Source organism: Marmota monax, unplaced genomic scaffold, assembly GCF_021218885.2.
Source record: "Marmota monax isolate L192 unplaced genomic scaffold, Marmota_monax_Labrador192_F-V1.1 WCK01_AAM20220418_F8-fsc00092, whole genome shotgun sequence".
Lineage (NCBI taxonomy): Eukaryota > Metazoa > Chordata > Mammalia > Rodentia > Sciuridae > Marmota > Marmota monax.
In genome coordinates this window covers 1464570-1483593 of record NW_026692583.1, presented here as the reverse complement: position 1 = coordinate 1483593, position 19024 = coordinate 1464570, and the positions used below count along the sequence as shown (strand labels likewise).

The 19024-nt window shown below is 38.8% G+C and overlaps 1 protein-coding gene across 14 annotated transcripts in view; it reads right to left on the bottom strand.

The window, feature by feature from the left end:
• Mphosph9 (M-phase phosphoprotein 9) overlaps positions 1–19024 on the bottom strand; it is a 57703-nt gene that overhangs the window by 15795 nt on the left and 22884 nt on the right. For 9 of the 14 annotated variants that reach the window (XR_009226909.1, XR_009226910.1, XM_058579807.1 and 6 more), the window contains 7 exons: positions 18475–18633; positions 16492–16566; positions 15278–15365; positions 12722–12937; positions 9969–10016; positions 8568–8632; positions 6582–6683 (listed from right to left, as the gene is read on the bottom strand). Coding sequence is in view for 12 of the 14 variants with exons in the window: in XM_058579807.1 (XP_058435790.1) it covers positions 6582–6683; positions 8568–8632; positions 9969–10016; positions 12722–12937; positions 15278–15365; positions 16492–16566; positions 18475–18633 (753 nt within the window). In the remaining 2 variants the exon portion in view is untranslated. The remainder of the gene's footprint in view (positions 1–6581; positions 6684–8567; positions 8633–9968; positions 10017–12721; positions 12938–15277; positions 15366–16491; positions 16567–18474; positions 18634–19024) is intronic. The other 5 variants (XM_058579816.1, XM_046446050.2, XM_058579808.1 and 2 more) reach the window with 4 other exon arrangements.

Genomic DNA, 19024 nt, shown 5'->3' with positions numbered 1-19024 from the left:
GCTGTCCTTGACTCTTGTTCAGTGGTTTGACCCTCTACTTAGTCATGCACTTTGGAGGACATCACTGGACTCTGTCGTCACCAGAGACCACACCCCCCAGAAAATACCAACACTCCAGACTCCTAACCTGGGCATCACTGCAGCACTGGCCCCCAGCCCTAGACTCCTTCCTATTCGCCATTCCTCCCAGCTCCTCTGTGTCTGCTCTAGAGTCCACATGATTACTCAGGGCCTTGACTTCCTGCCCCTTGCACCTTCCATCACACCATCTGACTGGCAGCAAATCCACCCTTCTAAGTGAAGGTGAGCTCATTTTCAATCCACACCTCCACAGCTGAGTGCTGCTGGAAGTCACCACTGTGCAGATGCACTATCGCCATCTCAGCTGGACCACTGGCACATGCTGGCCACATGCCTTTCTGTCATCAGTGAGCTCTAGGCCTCCAAGGTGACTGTACACCGTTCTTGTCTCCACCTACCTCAAAACTCCTAACCTTCAGCCTCCTGAACCTCAGGCCCAACTTCAAGGAGAAAACAAACCCTGAGACAAGAGCGCCCTCTCACTCTTCCTCTCTGCCCTTTCACAGCAACAGGAGTTACCTCTTACCTGTTTCCCTGTCAATACTCAGTCAGTGCCGGGAGCCTAACCCAGGGTCTTCAGCATGCCAGCAAGCACTGCCACCGAGTCACTCGAGTCTGCCCTGAGCTACATCCCAACCTCTTTATTGTTGTTTATTTTGAGTCAGGTTCTCATAAGTTGCCCAGGCTGGTCTAGACCTTAGTATTCTTCTGCCTCAGGCTCCTGAGTCACTGGAATAATAGGCATGTGCCAACAAGCCTGGATCCTCCTATGTTTAAATTAAGAAATACTCAAACATTCTTAGAAAATTACAAAGAATACTACACAACAAGCAGCCACCTACCCACTCTCAGTTTCAACAGATGCTAAGATCTTGCCATATTTGTTTTTCATTGTAAGACATAAGATTTTATATATATAGCTGCATTTAAATAAGGGCATAATGTATACATTCTTTTAACACTGCTCTTTCTACTCACCATTATGTTTGTGATTTATCCATGTTTATATATATAGCTTTATCATTTTACTCACTTATCTACAGTATGAATGCAAGCTATTTATCCTCTTTCCTGGCTATGACAGTTTAGTTTCTAATATATCACCATTCAACAATGCTACAATTAACACATGTAAAAACTGATCTAAGGTAAATAATTAAGAACGGAAATGTGCTGGGATGGGATTGTGGCTCAGTGGTAGACTGCCTGCTTAGCATGTGTGAAGCACTGGGTTTGATCCTCAGCACCACACATAAATAAATAGGTAAAATAAAGATACATCAACAACTAATAAAAATATTTTTAAAAAAAGAATGGAAATGTGCTGCATTTCTATACATAAGTGATGAATCTACTGCAAGAGAAATTAGAACAGAGACTCTGTACATAATAGAAGAAAAAGTAGGCCCAAATCTTCATCATGTCAGCTTAGGACCTGACTTCCCTAACAAGACTCCTACAATCAAGAATCAATAAATATCCCATTCACAATAACTGTGAAAAAAAAAATAAAATACCTGGGAATAAATCTAAAAAAAAAAAAAAAGAGGTGAAAGACCTCTACAATAAAAACTACAGAACACTAAAGAAATTTAAGAAGACCTTTGAAGATGGAAAGATCTCCCATGCTCTTGGATAGGCAGAATTAATATAGTCAAAATGGCCATACTACTGTTATACAGATTTAATGCAATTCCTATTAAAATCTTAATGACATTCTTCATAGAACTAGAAAAAAGTAATCATGAAATTCATTTGGAAAAATAAGAGACCCAGAATAGCCAAAGAAATCCTTAGCAAGAAGAATGAAGCAGGAGGCATCACAATATAAGAACTTAAACTATACTAAAGAGCAACAGTAACAAAAACGGCATGGTATTGGCACCAAAATAGACATGTAGACCAATGGTACAGAATAGAAGACAAAGAGATAAACCCACACAATTATGGTTATCTCATACTAGACAAAGGCACCAGAAACATTCTTTGGAGGAAAGATACCCTATTCAACAGATGGTGCTGGAAATCCATATGTAGCAAAATGAAATTAAACTTCTCTCTTTCACCCTGCAAAAAAATCAACTCAAAGTGGATCAAAGACTTAGGCACTAGAACAGAGACCCCGTGCATAATAGAAAAAAATAGTAGGCCCAAATCTTCATCATGTTGGCTTGAAACCTGACTTTCTTAACAAGACTCCTAAAGCGCAAGAAGTAAAATCAAGAATCAAAATAACCCAATCAATAAATGGGCTAAGGAATTGAACAGGCACTTCACAGAAAAAATACAATCGATCAACAAACATATGAAAAAATATTCATCATCTCTAGCAATCAAAGAAATGCAAATGAAAACTACTCTAAGATTTTTTCTCACTCCAATCAGAATGGCAATCATCAAGAATACAGGCAACAATAAATGTTGGCAAAAATGTGAGCAAAAAAGTACACTCATACATTGCTGGTAGGGCTGCAAATTGACGCAACCACTATGGAAAGAAGTATAGAGATTCCCCAGAAAACTTGAAACGGAACCACCCACTCCGTGATTTATACCCAAAGGACTTAAAATCAGCATACTACAGTGACACAGCCACATCGATGTTTATAGCAGCTCAATTCACAATAGCCAAACTATGGAACCAATCTAGATGCCTTTCATCAGATGAATGGATAATGAAAATGTGGTACATATACACAATGAAATATTACTCAGCCTTAAAGAAGAATGAAATCATGGCATTTGTAGGTAAATGGATGGAACTAGAGACTATCATGCTAAGTGAGATAAGCCAATCCCCCCCCCAAAAAAAGAAGATGTTTTCTCTGATCAGCAGATGTGATCCATAGTGGGTGGGGGACAGGGAAGAATGAGAGAACTTTGGATTGTGCAGAGGAGAGTAAGGGGAGGAATGGGATTGTAGGATGAGAAGGACAGAAGAATGAGACACACATCATTACCCTATATGCATGTATAATTACACTACTGGTGTGACACTGCACCATGTAGAGCCAAAGGATGGAGAAGTTGTGCTCCATTTGTGTACAATATGTCAAAATGCAACCACTACAGAAAACCTAATGTCATGTGTAACTAAGTAGAATTAAAAAAAAAAAATGGAAATATGGAATTTGGGGTGTATACATCCTCTTCACTCTTCCTGGCTATTGTCAATCACTCTCCAGATGAGTTACACTGACATCCAGTCAACCACTAGTTTGAGTTCCTATTTCTTCACATCTCTGCCAGACTTTGGGATGATCAGGTTGTACATCTGGCCAGTCCATTAGCAAAGACCCTACCCTATTATTGTTCCAATTTGTACTTTCCTCCCTATTCATCACAATGTGCATCTCTTCACTTCTATTAGCCATTTAGGTTTCTTTTTCTGTAAATTGCTTGTTGATATTCTTTTACCATTTTTTTACTGAGGAGGTTGTATTTTTTCCTATTAGGCTGTAAAAATTCTTTTATATTTTGAATGCTCATTCTTTATTGGTTCCTGTTCACTTAAAATAATAAAATATTGCAAGCATGCATAGACATGCAGGCAATACTCACACAATGGCCATCCAATATTATGAAATCTTAATTATTTGTTATATATCCTTTAGATTTTTTTTTCCAGCTCTAGGGATTGCACACAGGATCTCATACATGCTAGGCAAACGCTTTACCTTGAGCTACATTCCCAGTTCCTATTCTTTTATTTTTGAGACACGGTCTCCCTAAGTTGTCCAAGCTGGCCTTGAACTTGAGATTCTCCTGCCTTACCTTAGTAGCTGAAATAGCAGGGGTGCACCTACACTTGGTCCCTTTACACGTTTACATAGAGAGACACTACAGATACAATTAAAGCCCCTGGGGACCCCCTACAAACTCATTCTTCTCTTCCTGCAAAAAAAAAACACCATTTATTACTAAATGTGTGCTCAGCATGTTTTGATACTTTTACTACATTTGTGTGAACCCGTAAGATACACACAGAACTGTTACACATGCTAAAGTACACAAAAACATCCTACATCAGGCTGTGGGTATAGCTCAATGGTAGAGTGCCTGCCTAGGAACACGTATATCCTCAGTTGGACTTGTAGCACCTCAAAAAGAAAAACATCATAGCTATTCAACCTTGGTGCAGTTGTGCAAAAGCAAGTACACTCAATAAATGAATGACCTTGCTTACATTCCAATGAAAACTTATTTACAGACACTGACATTTGAATTCCATAAATTTTTCACATATCACGAAATATTTTTTCCAAACATTTAAAATGTACAAACTAGGGGCTGGGGATGTGGCTCAAGGGGTAGCGCGCTCGCCTGGCATGTGTGCGGCCCGGGTTCGAGCCTCAGCACCACATACAAACAAAGATGTTGTGTCCGCCAAAAAGCTAAAAAATAAATATTAAAAAAATTCTCTCTCTCTCTCTCTCTCTCTCTCTCTCTCTCCACTCTCTCTTTAAAAAAAATAAAAATAAAATGTACAAACTATTCTTCAGGATTCGGCCTGAAGATTGTAGTTTGCCAACCTCTGTCACATGGTATAGTGTCATCTATAAATATATTACAACACATGGATATTCCAGCTGTTGGACATTTAGATTGTTTTCATTCACTTTTTAATACACTTCAAATGGGTTTGACTTCTATCACTCCTTCCCAAATCTAGGCACTAGCAGCCTCTACCTTACAAATCCAATAGATGCTGTCAGTCCTCACACTGCTGAACCTCTGGGCAGCACTCGGCACCAGGAACTGCTTCAGTCTTCCCAGTTTTCAAGCAGCTCTTTCTCATTCCTTTGCCAACTCCTCTACCCAGTATCAAAACAGGTTTCTTCAGGGTTTTTTGCTGAGCTCACTTTTCACCAAACACACTCAATTCCTATCCATCCTGTAGCTGCAGCACCACCCAGAAAAAAATGGCTCAATATTCACAATTCCAGCCTAAGACCTTACTTTTAGCTCCAAACCTAAGTTTATAATTACCACTGGGTGTAGTGGCACACACCTGTAATCCCAGAGGCTTGGGAGACTGAGGCAGGAGGATCACAAGTTCAAAGCCAGACTCAGCAACTTAGTGAGGTCCTAAGCAAATCAGTGAGACCCTATCGCTAAATAAAATACAAAAAAGGGCTGGGGATCTGGCTCAGTGGTTGAGTGCCCCTGGATTCACTCCCTAGTACTATATATATATATATATATACACACACATATATATAAAAAAATTACCCACTTGATGCTTGGAATCTATGTGAATCTCAAACGAAAATATTCACAATGGAAATTCTGATCCCTTCCCTAGTTTTGTATGTGTCACCTTTAGGTGTTCAATAAGAAATCAAGAGCTATTCTGAGCCTTCCCTTCTTGCCTTGCCAGCCAATTCACAACCATGTTCTGTGGATTTCATCTCCAGAATCTCTCATGCCTGTGGTTACCATCCAGTTAACATCACCTCTCCTAATGCTGCAGTAGCCTAACTAGTCTCCCCGTTTCTACTTTTTTTTTTTTTTTTTTAGTTTTAGGTAGACACAATATCTTTATTTTATTTTTATGTGGTGCTTAAGATCAAACCCAGTGCCCCGCACATTCCAGGCAAGTGTGCTACCTCTTGAGCCACATCCCCAGCCCGTTTCTACTCTTTTTTCCTCTCCATCCTTTCCTCATGGCAGAAATATTTAAAAAGTAAAAATCAAATGACATTATTTTACCACTCAAAAATCTTCTAAGCCTAAGCATGGTAGCACATGCCTGAAATCCCAGCAACCTGAAAGGCTGAAGGCTGGAGATGTAGCTTCCAGGCTGTGTGAGGTCCTGGGTTCATCCCCAGTACCACTGGGGTGGGGATAGAAAAAATAATACTCTCAGATTATAGCAATGCTAATTCTGAAACAACTAAGAAAAATACATACAACCTAATGCAGATTCATCTTTACAAGTTCTGCCATTAACACAAGAATAAGATGTTTGGAGTTTTAGGGCTAAAAGACCTTTTCAGGTGTTATCTTAGTTTTACAGAAAATAAAACTGAACTTTAAGGGGAAAAAAAAAATGTGATTGCCTAAGGTCCCACAGTTGAAGAGTCAAGTACAAAATATTCCAAATTTCCTTTTCCCAACTTGAACCTACTCTTTCCTTACTTTAGTAAATGCCTATGTGTAGGAACACTGACATTATCTAATCATTAACTTTTTATACACATCTAAGGTTTTTTGTTTGTTTGTTTGTTTTTTGGTTCAGGGATTCAACTTTGGTACTGGGGATTGGTGAAGTAGCACTTTACCACTGAGAACATTCCTAGCCCTTCTTATTTTTCATTTTGAGACAGGACCGAGTCACTGGGATTATAAGAATATGGCACTGAGCCCAGCTTATACACATCCAAGTTCTATAAGGATATTCAACCATGGCTTTCTTATGATTTGGACAACGAGCTCCTCATTTTAATAGAAGTGTGCACCTACTTCTAGCTTTACCAAGATTAAATAAAATAACTTACTTGGCACGTGAGGGTCTCACATGAGTTTTAGAATTATGACGAAGACTTAACATATTTTCATGCTCTACTTGCTTCACTTGAGCTTCAAGTTTTGAGATTGTCCTAATTCAAAAGCAATAAAATAAAATAAGTACATTTCAACAAATTGAAAATATGCTCAACTACAGTTACTTACAAAGCAGTCCCTCTTGGAAAAGATTACAAAAGAGTTGTCTGTCCATAAACCTTTTTCATGGTAAATTACCATCATTAAACTTTTAAAAGCTGAACAAAATCAGGAAAAAAAGAGAGAAAAACAAGTACAAAAATGCTCAAAGGAACATTTAATATACTACAACTAAATAAAAATGGAACAACAAATAGATTTAATAGGGCAAGTAAAAAAATTTATATAATTTTGATTACAAATCAAAAATGTGCTGGGTATAAATGAAATAAAAATAAATTAAAATATCAAATAAACTGCATCCTAATGTTTTTGACAAATATGTATTTGTGCATGCAGAGTATAATAGATAACAGTTTCACAAACATGGAAACAGAAAACAGCTATTGAAAAGAACTTTCTAAGCCAGATGTGATGGTACACACCTATAATCCCAGCAACTCGGGAGGCTAAGACAGGAGGATTACAAATTCAAAGTTAGCCTCAGCAATTTATCGAGGTCATAAGTGAGATTTTGTCTCAAAAAAAAAACCACATAAAAAGGGGTGGGGCCTGGAGATGTAATTCAGTGGTTAAGCGCCCCTAGGTTCAATACCCATTAACCCCCCAAAAACTCTGGAATTTTAAAAAAAAGGCCAAGGGAAAAATACCCCAACAACTCTCAACCTATAAGCAGTTTGTCTCATTTGTACCCTGTTCAGAATAAAAGTCCATTTCAAGTTTACCAGCAGAAGAATACTCAGGTCAGTTTATTATTTCCAGGATATCCTTGCCTTCTGTTTTTTTAAACTTTGTATATGTCTTTAAACCTGAATTCTCACCCACCCTGATGCAAGGAAGGCTTGAGAAAGAATAGCTCTTAGGGCTGATGCTTATCCCAATCTGATAAGGAAGCTCTCACTGAATGAACGGCTCACAGGGCAGTCAGGAAGATAAGAACTCTAGACAGCTGTCTGTCCTCCTCTGTGAGGAGTCCTTCATACAGCAGCAACATTTCTAAATGAGGGACATTATTTATATCCAAACACAAACGTAAAATATGCTCTAAAGTCAATTTAGATATTTCTAATCATTTGCAATATGGATTATTTATGATTCTTTTCCTATTTAATTAAGCAAGTCAGATTAATATAGTCTCTAAACTGGGTCTTTCTGAAAGTGGATCACCACAAACTTGGTTGAAACTTTCATTTTCTTTTTGGATCACAAAAATAAGTGAGCCAGCATGGTGGCACATAGTTGTAATCCCGGCAACTCAGGAGGCTGAGACAGGAGGATCACTAGTTCAAGGTCAGCCTCAGCAACTTAGTGAGACCCTGTCTCAGAATTTAAAAGGGCTGGGATGCAGCCTATTGGTAAGAGTACCTGGGTTTAATTTCCAGTGCCAAAAAAACCCAAAACCCATGATCACTAACTGCTTCCTGAAGTTCTTTTCAGAGGTTAAATATCACTCAGATCTTACCAATGCTAGAAAACACTCAATGTCTGGGGTAGTGCTCATCCCTGAGGCTCAATCACCACCAGTACTGTTCTAATCACTTCAAAATCTCTGGCTAAGGGAGCTGGGGTTGTGGCTCAGTGGTAGAGCACTTGCCTTGCATGTGTGAAGCACTGGGTTCGATTTTCAGCACCACATAAATATAAATGAATAAAATAAAGGTCCATCAACAATTAAAAAAAAAATCTCTGGCTAAGATCAAATGTATTCCATGTCAGGAGAAAGACTAGGATAAAGCTAGTTTTCAAACTATTTAAAAATCCTCAAGAAAACAAAAATTCTTTAATACAGACATGTAAAGGAACAATTAGAGGTATTTTACCTTTTCAAATCAGAAATCTGAGTATGTGCATCAAGAAGTTTATTCTCAGTTATATTTAATGTATCCTGTGAAAATAAAGAAAAAATTCAGATAACTGAAGTATTCAGATGTATCCTTTAAAATGCATGAGACAAACCTAAGACCAAACCAATTATACAAATTATACAAATATTCCCAAGGTCAGTCTCTGCACACGCTACAGTTTTAATGAGACCTTAGGAGGCTAACAGGAGGATCATGAGTTCAAAGCCAACCTCAACAAATCAGTGAGACCCTGTCTCTAAATAAAATACAAAAAAGGGCTGAGGATGAGGCTCAGTGGTTAAGTGTCCCTGGGTTCAGTCCCTGGCACCATAAATAAATAAATAAGGGCTAGAGCTGTAGCTCAGGGGCAGAGTGCACCAATGCAGACAACAAAGGGGGAAGGAGACAGAGCCCAGATCACAGGCCTACAACAGCACTTCAGTATGCCAAGTCAAGTTCATTATGCTTTGTCAAATTAGAAACAATCCCAATGGATGTATTTTAACCACAAACATAACTAAGAGCTTAATAGAATGATAAAACAGATCCCTGCAGTGATGAGGTTTGACATATAGTGTGAGTCATCCCTGAACCCCTAGAGCCCTTGGCAGGATGGAGGGGCTGTGGAGCTACATGGGCCTTCATACTGACCTTATTCACAACCCTGCATTCCAGGCAACAGAAACTCCTCAACTCTACCTTCAGTACATTGTGAGATTTCACTGAATTCCTATATGCAGATGCCAAACAGATCTCTAATTAAGAATTCAGATAAAATGAATAAACTCATACCCACAAAAAAACACTCATGTTTTGAAAAATTAAAACTATAAATGTAAACTGTGTGGATACATGTATTTATTTTTATTTTATTTTTTATTTTTGGTGGTATTGGGGATCATGCATGTTAGGAGGGCACTCCACCATTGAGCTATATCCCAGGCCTTTCTATTTTATTTTGCAACAAGGTCTTGCTAAGTTGGCCTCCAACTTCTGAGCCTCCTGCCTCAGGCACCACCATCTGCCCCCTAGGAGCTGGGATTACAGGTATAACCCACCACGCCCAGCTGTAAACAGTACTAAAAATTATTTGCATCTACATGGAAGTTATATTCTTCTAAACAATTTCACCTCCACTCATCACAAAGGCAAGAGCCAGTCAGCAAATGTCTGTTAAATTAATTAAACAAACTTGTGGGTTAAGTAGGGCAGACATTTGGGGGAAAAAAAGGGTATCCACCCAGAGAGAGTAAGTAGTTCGGTTCAAACAGTATGGGGTGAGGAAGGGAGGAGTGGAGGAGGAGGACAGGCTCCTTAGTCCCCAGGACGGGGCTCTTGCCTCAAATGAAATTCAGGACAGGCAGCCTCACCCATTACCTTTACTCGTCTGTGTTCTTTTCCAAGGGACTCATACTCTCCTAAGAGCTACAAGGAAAAACAAAGAACTGCATCACAAAATTAAACATCACAACATCAATTAAGGGATAGTGTACAAAATAACAGCCCACACCCTCCCAAAATGCCAATGTCATGCAGATAGAGGACTACACAGAATTGGTGATTCTGGTAAAGGCAATACAGAAACAATTCCTGATTTACGCTTGTGAGTTTTCTTTAAGTTTGAAATTTCAAAAGTAAAACAGGGCTGGGGCTGTAGCTCAGGGGCAGAGCACTTGCCTAGCACGTGTGAGGCACTAGGTTCCATCCTTAGCACCACATCATTTATGAACAAATAAAATACAGGTATTCTGTCCCTCTACAACTACAAAAAATTTTTTTTAAAAAGTAAAAATAAATGACAATAATGATGATGATGATGATGATGTTAGTTAAGGCCTTTTAAGTATTTTCAAAAGTAGAATCTATACTAATCTTGGGGCTGGGGATGTGGCTCAAGCAGTAGTGCGCTCGCCTGGCATGCGTGCGGCCCAGGTTCAATCCTCAGCACCACATACAAACAAGGATGTTGTGTCCGCCGAAAACTAGAAAATAAATATTAAAAAATTCTCTCTTTCTTTAAAAAAAAGGAATCTGTACTAATCTTTAAAAATATATATATATTTATTTATATTTATTTATTTATTCAACTATCTTCAATTATCTATCTTCAACTAAAATTAAAATACATATATATATATATATATATATATATATATGTATTTCCAATAACTTTATTTATTTTTATGTGGTGCTAATTGAACCCAGTGCTTCACACATGCTAGGCAAGCACTCCACCATTGAGCTACAACCCCAGCTTTTCTGCATTTTTTTTTTAATTTTTTTGAAGTTGTAGATGGACAGAATGCCTTTATTTTATTTGTTTATTTTTATGTGGTGCTAGGGATTGAACCCAGTGCCTCACACATGCTAGGCAAGTGCTCTGCCACTTAGCTACAGCCCCAGCCCCTGCATTTTTTAAAAATATTTATTTTTTAATTGTAGTTGGATACAATAACTTTATTTTATTTATTTATTTTTATGTGGTGCTGAGGATCAAACCCAGGGCTTCCCACGTGCTAGGGGAGCGCTTTAACACTGAGCCACAACCCTAGACCTATACTGTTGTTTTTTAGAATTGTTACACATTATATTTTGCTGCTTGTTCAATAGAGTAAAAGCAGAGTGCTGAAAGTTTCACATAGCTAAGTAATTTTTTTAAAAAGACATAGGTGAGGGGCCTCATTTTGTTAAGTTGGCCTTAAACTTCTGAGCCTCCTACCTCAGTCACCACCTTCTGCCCCTCAGAAGCTAGGATTACAGGCATGCCCCACCACGCCCAGCTATAAACAGTACTAAGAATTATTTGCATCTACATGGTACGTTATATTCTTCTAAACAATTTCACCTTGGCTCATCACAAATGCAAGAGTTGTGGGGTTGTGGCTCAGTGATAGAGCGCTTGCCTTGCACACATGAGGCACTGGGTTCGAATCTCAGCACCACATATAAGTAAAAAAAAGGTCTATCAACAACTAAAAATATAATTTAAAAAAAAAGGAAAAAGAGGCACATCTAAACCTATCAGGAATCAGATTACTTATGTACCATAATAATCTGCAAAAAGACATTAAGAAAAACAAGAAAAAGATACAACCTACAACCATCCAGTATCAATGTTAAATAAATACATTTCTGTGGGAGACCAACCTTACACGTGACTGGGTTACACTCCCCGGCCAGGTGCTGAGGTGCTCAGTGGCAGAAATGTGGCAGAGCTTTCCCCACCCTTCTTGGGTCCGAAGGTAGGTGTCTTGCTACAGCCCCATGGGTGAAGCTATGCTCACTTGTTCCTTTGTAATATAACCCCTTGCCCTGTTTAGGATAGAATCTTCCATGGAAGTGCCTTGTGTGTGTCCCCTTCTCTTACTGTGCCCTTGGATGTGGTCTACCCAGGTGTCAGTCAACCTGCTGACAGTGGACATCATGAAGATAGACTCAGCCCTCTGAAACCTGACCCCTTGCCTCATTTGAATAGCTTCTCCTCAATAAAAGGGGTCAGTGTGTGCTCTCGCTCTCTCTCTCTTTCTGCGGACCCTTACGTCAGAGGAGCCGTCACAGCGACCCCAAAGAAAAAGGTATTTGTGTCTCTTGTGTGGTTATTTCATGCAGCCCAGTTAGCCCAGTTTAACTGGAGTGACCCCTGAGCCTTTTAGTCTTGAGAACAGAGAAACCCAGCACATTTCGGGGGAGGGTGTGTTTCTGCAGTACTAGGGACTAAACCTTGAGCCTTATGTGCACCAAGCAACTGCTCTACCACTGAGCTATGCCCTTAAACCAAGAAATCTAAATTTTAAGTAAAATTAAATCAAAGTGAAAAAATTCAATCCAACTTGTTCTAAATCTGGTTCACAATATTTTACTCTGCCAGACAGACGTCATGATAGCTCAAAAGCTGGTCTGCTAAAGACAGACGGTGTGGGAGCAAGGCCAGCATTTTAGAGCTCTGACTTTCTGCTTTAAGACAAGACCCAGCTGCCTGCCCAGGAGGGTATAAACCTACAGCTATAGCCAAGGTACCTCAAACCAAAATAAACTTGGAAAAAGTCCTAATAATAGCTTGTATACTACAAGACTTAAGTAAACCACTTTTAGCCAACCATGTAATTAAGTTACCATTTTTTGTTACTCACATCTTGAAACATTTTGTTTTCTTGTTTTAGTCTTGCTTCTTTATCATCTGAAAGTTTGTAAGCATTCTCAAATGCTTCTTCTAAATCCTGCAGCCTAGATTTTAGTCGAATGATGGTATTGTCTTTTTCTTTATTGCTTGTTCTCATTTCTTCAATTCGTTCCTGCAAAATTTTGGAGGCACTGTTGGCTGCACTAAAGCGTTCTCTCAAATCATTCTACAAAGTAAAGACCAAGATAAATTATTTTAAATGAAAAAATAGATGTTTCAATAGCAGCTAGAAATTAATGCCCATGCATTAAAATATAAAAAATTCAAAACATACAAATGGAAATTAAAAAATAGTATTTTTCATACCCTGAGATGAAGAGACCAGAAAGTATTACTCTACTAGAATAGCTTCATGAAGTTATCACAAGCAAAGCTACTGTCTGAGGTTAAGGACTCACTAAGATAGCAGTGCCTCTAGATCACCTCAATGACAAAACTGTCACAGCCACAAAAGAGATCATTCTGTACATATAGCTGGAATATGTTGCCCAGCCTTAATACTTGGGGGAAGGATTTCTTACTCCACTGTCACAACGTGAAAACAGAAAACTCAAAATGCATTTAATATGTTAATATTCATTCAACAATTATTTCTGGAATACCCACTATGTGCCAGGCAGCAGAGCACTATAAATGTAAGATTAAAGCTGGATATGATGGCATATGCCTGTAGTCCTGGCTACTTAGGAGGCTGAGGCAGGAGGATCACCTGAGCCCAGGAATTTGAGACAAGCCTAAAGCAACACTGAGAGATCCCAACTCAAAACAAGATTATAGAGAAACAAAATAATGCCTAACTTTGTCAAGCTTACACTCAAGAAGACAAAAATAACTGGGAAAACAGAACAAAACAACAACAAAAAACCATCAAAGACAGAAACAAGCTGGGTGCAGTGACACATGCCTGTAATCCCAGCAGCCTGGTAGGCTAAGAGAGGAGGATCTTGAATTCAAAGCCAGCCTCAGCAACTTAGTGAGGCCTTAAGCTAAGCAACTCAGTGAGACCCTGTTTCTAAATAAATTATATAAAAGGTCTAGAGATATGGCTCAGTGGTTAAGCGCCCCTGGGTTCAATTCCTGGTACCAAACAAAAACAAAAACAAAAAAAAAGAAACAACATACAGAACAAAATGCACATTTTTTTTTTTTTTAATGTTTCCAGGGAATGAACCCATGGGGCTTAACCACTGAGCCACATCCCCAGCTTTTTTTTTTTTTAATTTAAAAACACAGTCTCAATAAATTGCTTAGGGCTGTGCTGTTACTGAGGTTAGCTTTGAACTTGCGATCCTCCTGCTTCAGCCTCTGAGCCGCTGGGATTACACTGCTCAGTTTCACACAAATTTTGTTTATAAGCTAATATACAAAAGAATAAAATTTGGTAATACAGGAGAACAGAATGTAATTTAAGAGTAAAGTTTATGCACTTCAAATTACATATTCAAAAAAACCAAAACTAAAAATATGCACATAAACTCTTGTCCACAGGACTGCGTGTGTAGCCCAGTGATAAGGTATATGTTTAGCATACTCAAAGCCTTGGATTCAATCTTTCATCTCCAGCACACATACACACATACACATCACACACACAAATCCTGAACACAAACATTCATAGCAATTTCACTCATAACCAGCCAAAAGGGGGAAAGAATCTAAATATCAGTCACATGATGAATGAATGAACAAAATGTGATGCATCGATATAATGGAATATTAATCAACTATAAAAAGGAATAAAGTCCTGATACATGCTACAACCTGGATGAGCCTAAGTCAAAGAAGCCAGACACAAAAGTCTATGATGCACTCACATTAGTGTTCAGAACAGGCAAGTCACAGAGCAGAGCAGCTGTGGCCAGGGACTGAGGAGAGCACTGGGGGCAATGGCTAAGGATGTTCTATAATGGATTGTGGTGATGGTTCTACAATTCTGAATATATTAAACCACTGAACTGCACATTTCGAAAGAATGAGTTCTATGGTATGCAACTTACATCCCAATTAAGAAATAAGCTTTAGGGCTGGGGATATAGCTCAGTTGGTAGAGTGCTTGCCTCACATGTACAAGGCCCTGGATTCAAGCCCCAGCACCAAAAAAAAAAGAGGAATTTTAAAGGGTAAAGTAGAACTCAAAATGCAAACTTAATAAGTTTTGTTTTTTTTGTACTGGAAAATGAACCCAGGGACACTTGACCACTGATCCACATTGCCAGCCCTTTTTTGCATCTTTTTTAGAGACAGGGACTCACTGAGTTACTTAGGGCCTCACTAAGTTGTTAAGGCTGGCTTCAAATTCATGATCCTCCTCTCTCAGATTCCCAAGCTGCTGGGAATACAGGCATGTGCCACTGCTCAGCTCATAAGTGATTCTTAAGGAAAAGATACAGGTAAGCAGGGTTATCATAAAACTAATCATATGTCTCTGGAGTTCAGTTAATAACTAGTTTTTTTTTTTTTTTAACATTAAGCCCTAGAACAATCATGAGAAAAAAATAATACTTACCACTTCTATTTCCAACATGTTATTCTTACTTTCAAGAGTTCTCACACGACCAGTAGCTTCATTCAAAGCACTATCTAACTGGCCACATCTAAAAAACATAAAAGTTTAGTTTCAATTACAAAATAAAAACATTTCCCTTAAAATGTATTATATAAACCTAATCCATATATGTAATATAAGACAAATTCTCAAATGTTAGCTGAGATCCAGGATGCCACCATAGTAAAATATATCCCAAAGACTCTGAAGATGGTCTAGTATCTGGAGAAAATAACAGGCTAAAATAACAATAGGACCTATAATCCCAGAAGCTCAAAAGACTAAAGCAGGAGGATTGGGAGTTCAAAGCCAGCCTCAGCAAAAGTGAGGCACTAAGTAACTCAGTGAGACCCTGTCTCTAAATAAAATACAAAATAGGGCTGGGGATGTGGCTCAGTGGTGAGTGCCCCTGAGTTAAATTCCTGTACACCCCCACAAATAGAAAAAGATTCCTAAAAATATATGCAACGAGGATGAGGAGTAGGTCAGTGGTAGAGCACATGCTTAGCAAGCATGAAGCCCAGGTTCAGTCCCAGCACACACACAAAAAAAGAGAGTACAAAGCAAGGTACAAACAGGTATTTATACACCTGTATTCACAGCAGCTCTATTCACAGCATTCTTTAATTGATAAGCAGCTAAACAAACATGGTACTTCATACAATGGATTATTGAATGTGAAAAAGGAAGGAAACTAACACATGCTATAACACGGTGAACCTTGAAAAGATCATTCCAAGTGAAATAAGTCAGGATCAAGATGACAAATGCTGCATGATTCCAGTTATGTGAGTAATCAAATTCAAAGAAAGAAAGCAGAATGATGGTTGCCAGGGATTGGGGGAAACAGGTAACAGGGAGTGACTGTTTAAAGAGTTTGAGTTTTGCAAAATGAAAATAGTTCTGGAGATAGATGATGATGATGGTTGTACAATGATGCAAAGACACTTAGGCCACTGAATTGTTCACTTCAAAATGGTGAATTTTGTTATGTATGATTTAGTGTTTAAAATTTAAAAAGAAAGAAAGCTTCACAAGCCAGGCACGGTGGCACGTGCCTGTAATTCCAGCAACTCGGGAGGCTGAGGCAGGAGGACAGCAAAGTTCTAAATGAGCCTTAAAAATGTAGTGAGGCCCTAGGGCTGGGGATGTGGCTCAAGCGGTAGCGCGCTCACCTGGCATTCGCAGGGCTCTGGGTTCGATCCTCAGCACCACATAAAAATAAAATAAAGATGTTGTGTCCACCGAAACTAAAAAATAAATATTAAAAAATCATCTTTAAAAAAAAAATGTAGTGAGGCCCTAAGCAACTTGGCAAGACCCTGTCTCAAAATAAAAAATAAAAAGGACTGAAGATGTGGATCATTAGTGGAGCATCCCTGAGATAAATCCCCAGCAGAAAAGAGAAGGGGCAGGGGGAAAGGAAGGAAGGAAGAAGGAAAGAAGGAAGAAATAGCTTGACTTGAGTTGTGAAAAAAAATGTGTACATATATACGTGTGTGCGCGCATGCGCGCACGTGCATTATAATTTCTGGAAGGATATGAAAGATTAAATACAGTACGCTGAGACCAAGGATTGGAGTAGGAAAGCTGACCTTCTTTTTTTTTTTTTTTTCTTTGTTTCTGGGGATTAAACCCAGGAGTGCTTTACTACTGAGCGGCATCCCCAGACAGTATCTCACTTAATTGTTGCAGCTGGCCTCCAACTTGATTTCCTCCTTCTCAGCCTCCAGAGTTTCTGGGAGATTACAGGCATGTGACACTGTACCCAGTGAGGTTATTACACTTATTACATTCTTGTGTACTATTTCAAACTTAGTATGAATTTTTTTTAAAGACTTCCTTTGTAAATTATAGAACCTCAAAATAACAAAAAATATAGAATTCAGTCACCATTTTGATTTAGTGTTCAATGATATACTGGGAATAAAAGTCTTATTTTTATTACTGATTATATACCAGGTCTATGTTAAACATATTACATTTATTCTCACAATCTTATGAGTTATGATGATCAACAGTACCATTTTACAGATGAGATAACAAAGACAGAAAATTGGGTTCCTAGGAGCTGAGATTGTGGCTCAGCGGTGGAGGGCTTGCCTAGCACATTCAAGGAGCTGGGTTCGGAACTCAGCACCACATGAAAATAAATAAATAAAATAAAGGTATCGTGTCCAACTACAACTAAAAAAAAAAAAATTTTTTTTTTTTTTTTTTTTTAAGAAAATTGGGTTCCTAGATTAAAGGTCCCATGGGGGTAAGGGGCCTCACTGAACCTTTTGTTTTTTTGCAGTGTTCAGGATGGAACTCAGGGCCTTATGCATTCAAAGAACATGCTCTACCACTGAGCTACATTCCCAGCCCTTTCGCTGAGATTCTAAAGCCAAATACTCAGGCTCTAGAGTTTATGCTTCTAACCACTTTGCATTAATACCCTTCAAAGATAATACTGAAAAAACTGGTCTTTTTTAGTGGGTTGGGAGGTCTGGTTGGAGATTGAACCCAGAGTCTTGCACATGCCTGGCAGGTGCTCTATCATTCAGGTATATCCCACCCTGGAATAAGACTGCTCTTGTAAGAAAGACCACTTAGATAGTCAAGTGCATATTAACTGCATTCTACTGTTTTTATTACCACACTGACTCTGCCATGCTAGAAAACATTGTCCCCAGGGTTGCAACTGTGACATAATATCTGGTATCATAGCTGGCTTGCAATATATAACCCTGTTTACAGAACCAGTGCATTTCTCCAATTTGCAATTTTCAGTTTGAAAAAAGTTGGGGTGGCTGGGCACAGGTAGCGCACACCTGTAGTTCCAGAGGCTTGGGTGCTGAGGCAGGAAGATTGCAATTTCAAATTCAGCCGCAGCAACTGTGAGATGCTAAGCAACTCAGCGAAACCCTATCTCTAAAAAAAATACAAAACAGGGCTGGGGATGTGGCTCAGTGGTTGAGTGCCCCTGAGTTCAATCCCAAGTACCAAAAAAAAAAAAAAAAAAAAAAAAAAATTATTTAGGAAACGTATCTGTTAAAATTTTGAATCCAAAGTACATGTTTTCAGAAGGTTTATTATCACAATATAGATTGTACTTATGTAGAGGCAATACATCCAAATTGGAAAAACACTAACTTCATAGTTAATGTAAGTTTTACCTGTCTACAAGAATTTGATTGGTTTTCTTCCACTCTTCAACTGCAGAAATTTCTTTTGCCTCCAGCTTCTGTTTCAAACTATTTATTTCTGACTCATAATAAGTTCGAAGATCAGCTATGTGCCGAGCATGCTTCTCCTTCAGATTCTGCCTAATCCTGCTGGTGAGAGTGAAGCACATGACTGAGAAAGCACATCCCTCCTCTCCTTCCCACAGGAGAAACCAAGAGCATACTCATTCTCATGGGCAAAGTGCAGTCTATTTCCTGTGCACACCCCAAGGAAACAAGCAGAAGCTCCGTGTGCTCAGCATCCTCTAGACATAAAGATATAAAAATACACAATAGGCCTGTAATCCCAGCAGCTCAGAAGTTTGAGGCAGGAGGATCACAAGTTCAAAGCCAGCTTCAGCAAAAGCAAGGCATTACACAACTCAGTGAGACCCTGTTTCTAAATTTAAAAAGTACAAAATAGGGCTGGGGATATGGCTCAGTGGTCGAGTGCCCCTGAGTTCAACCCCCCGTTTACTGGCTATGTCAGCAGTTGTCTCTA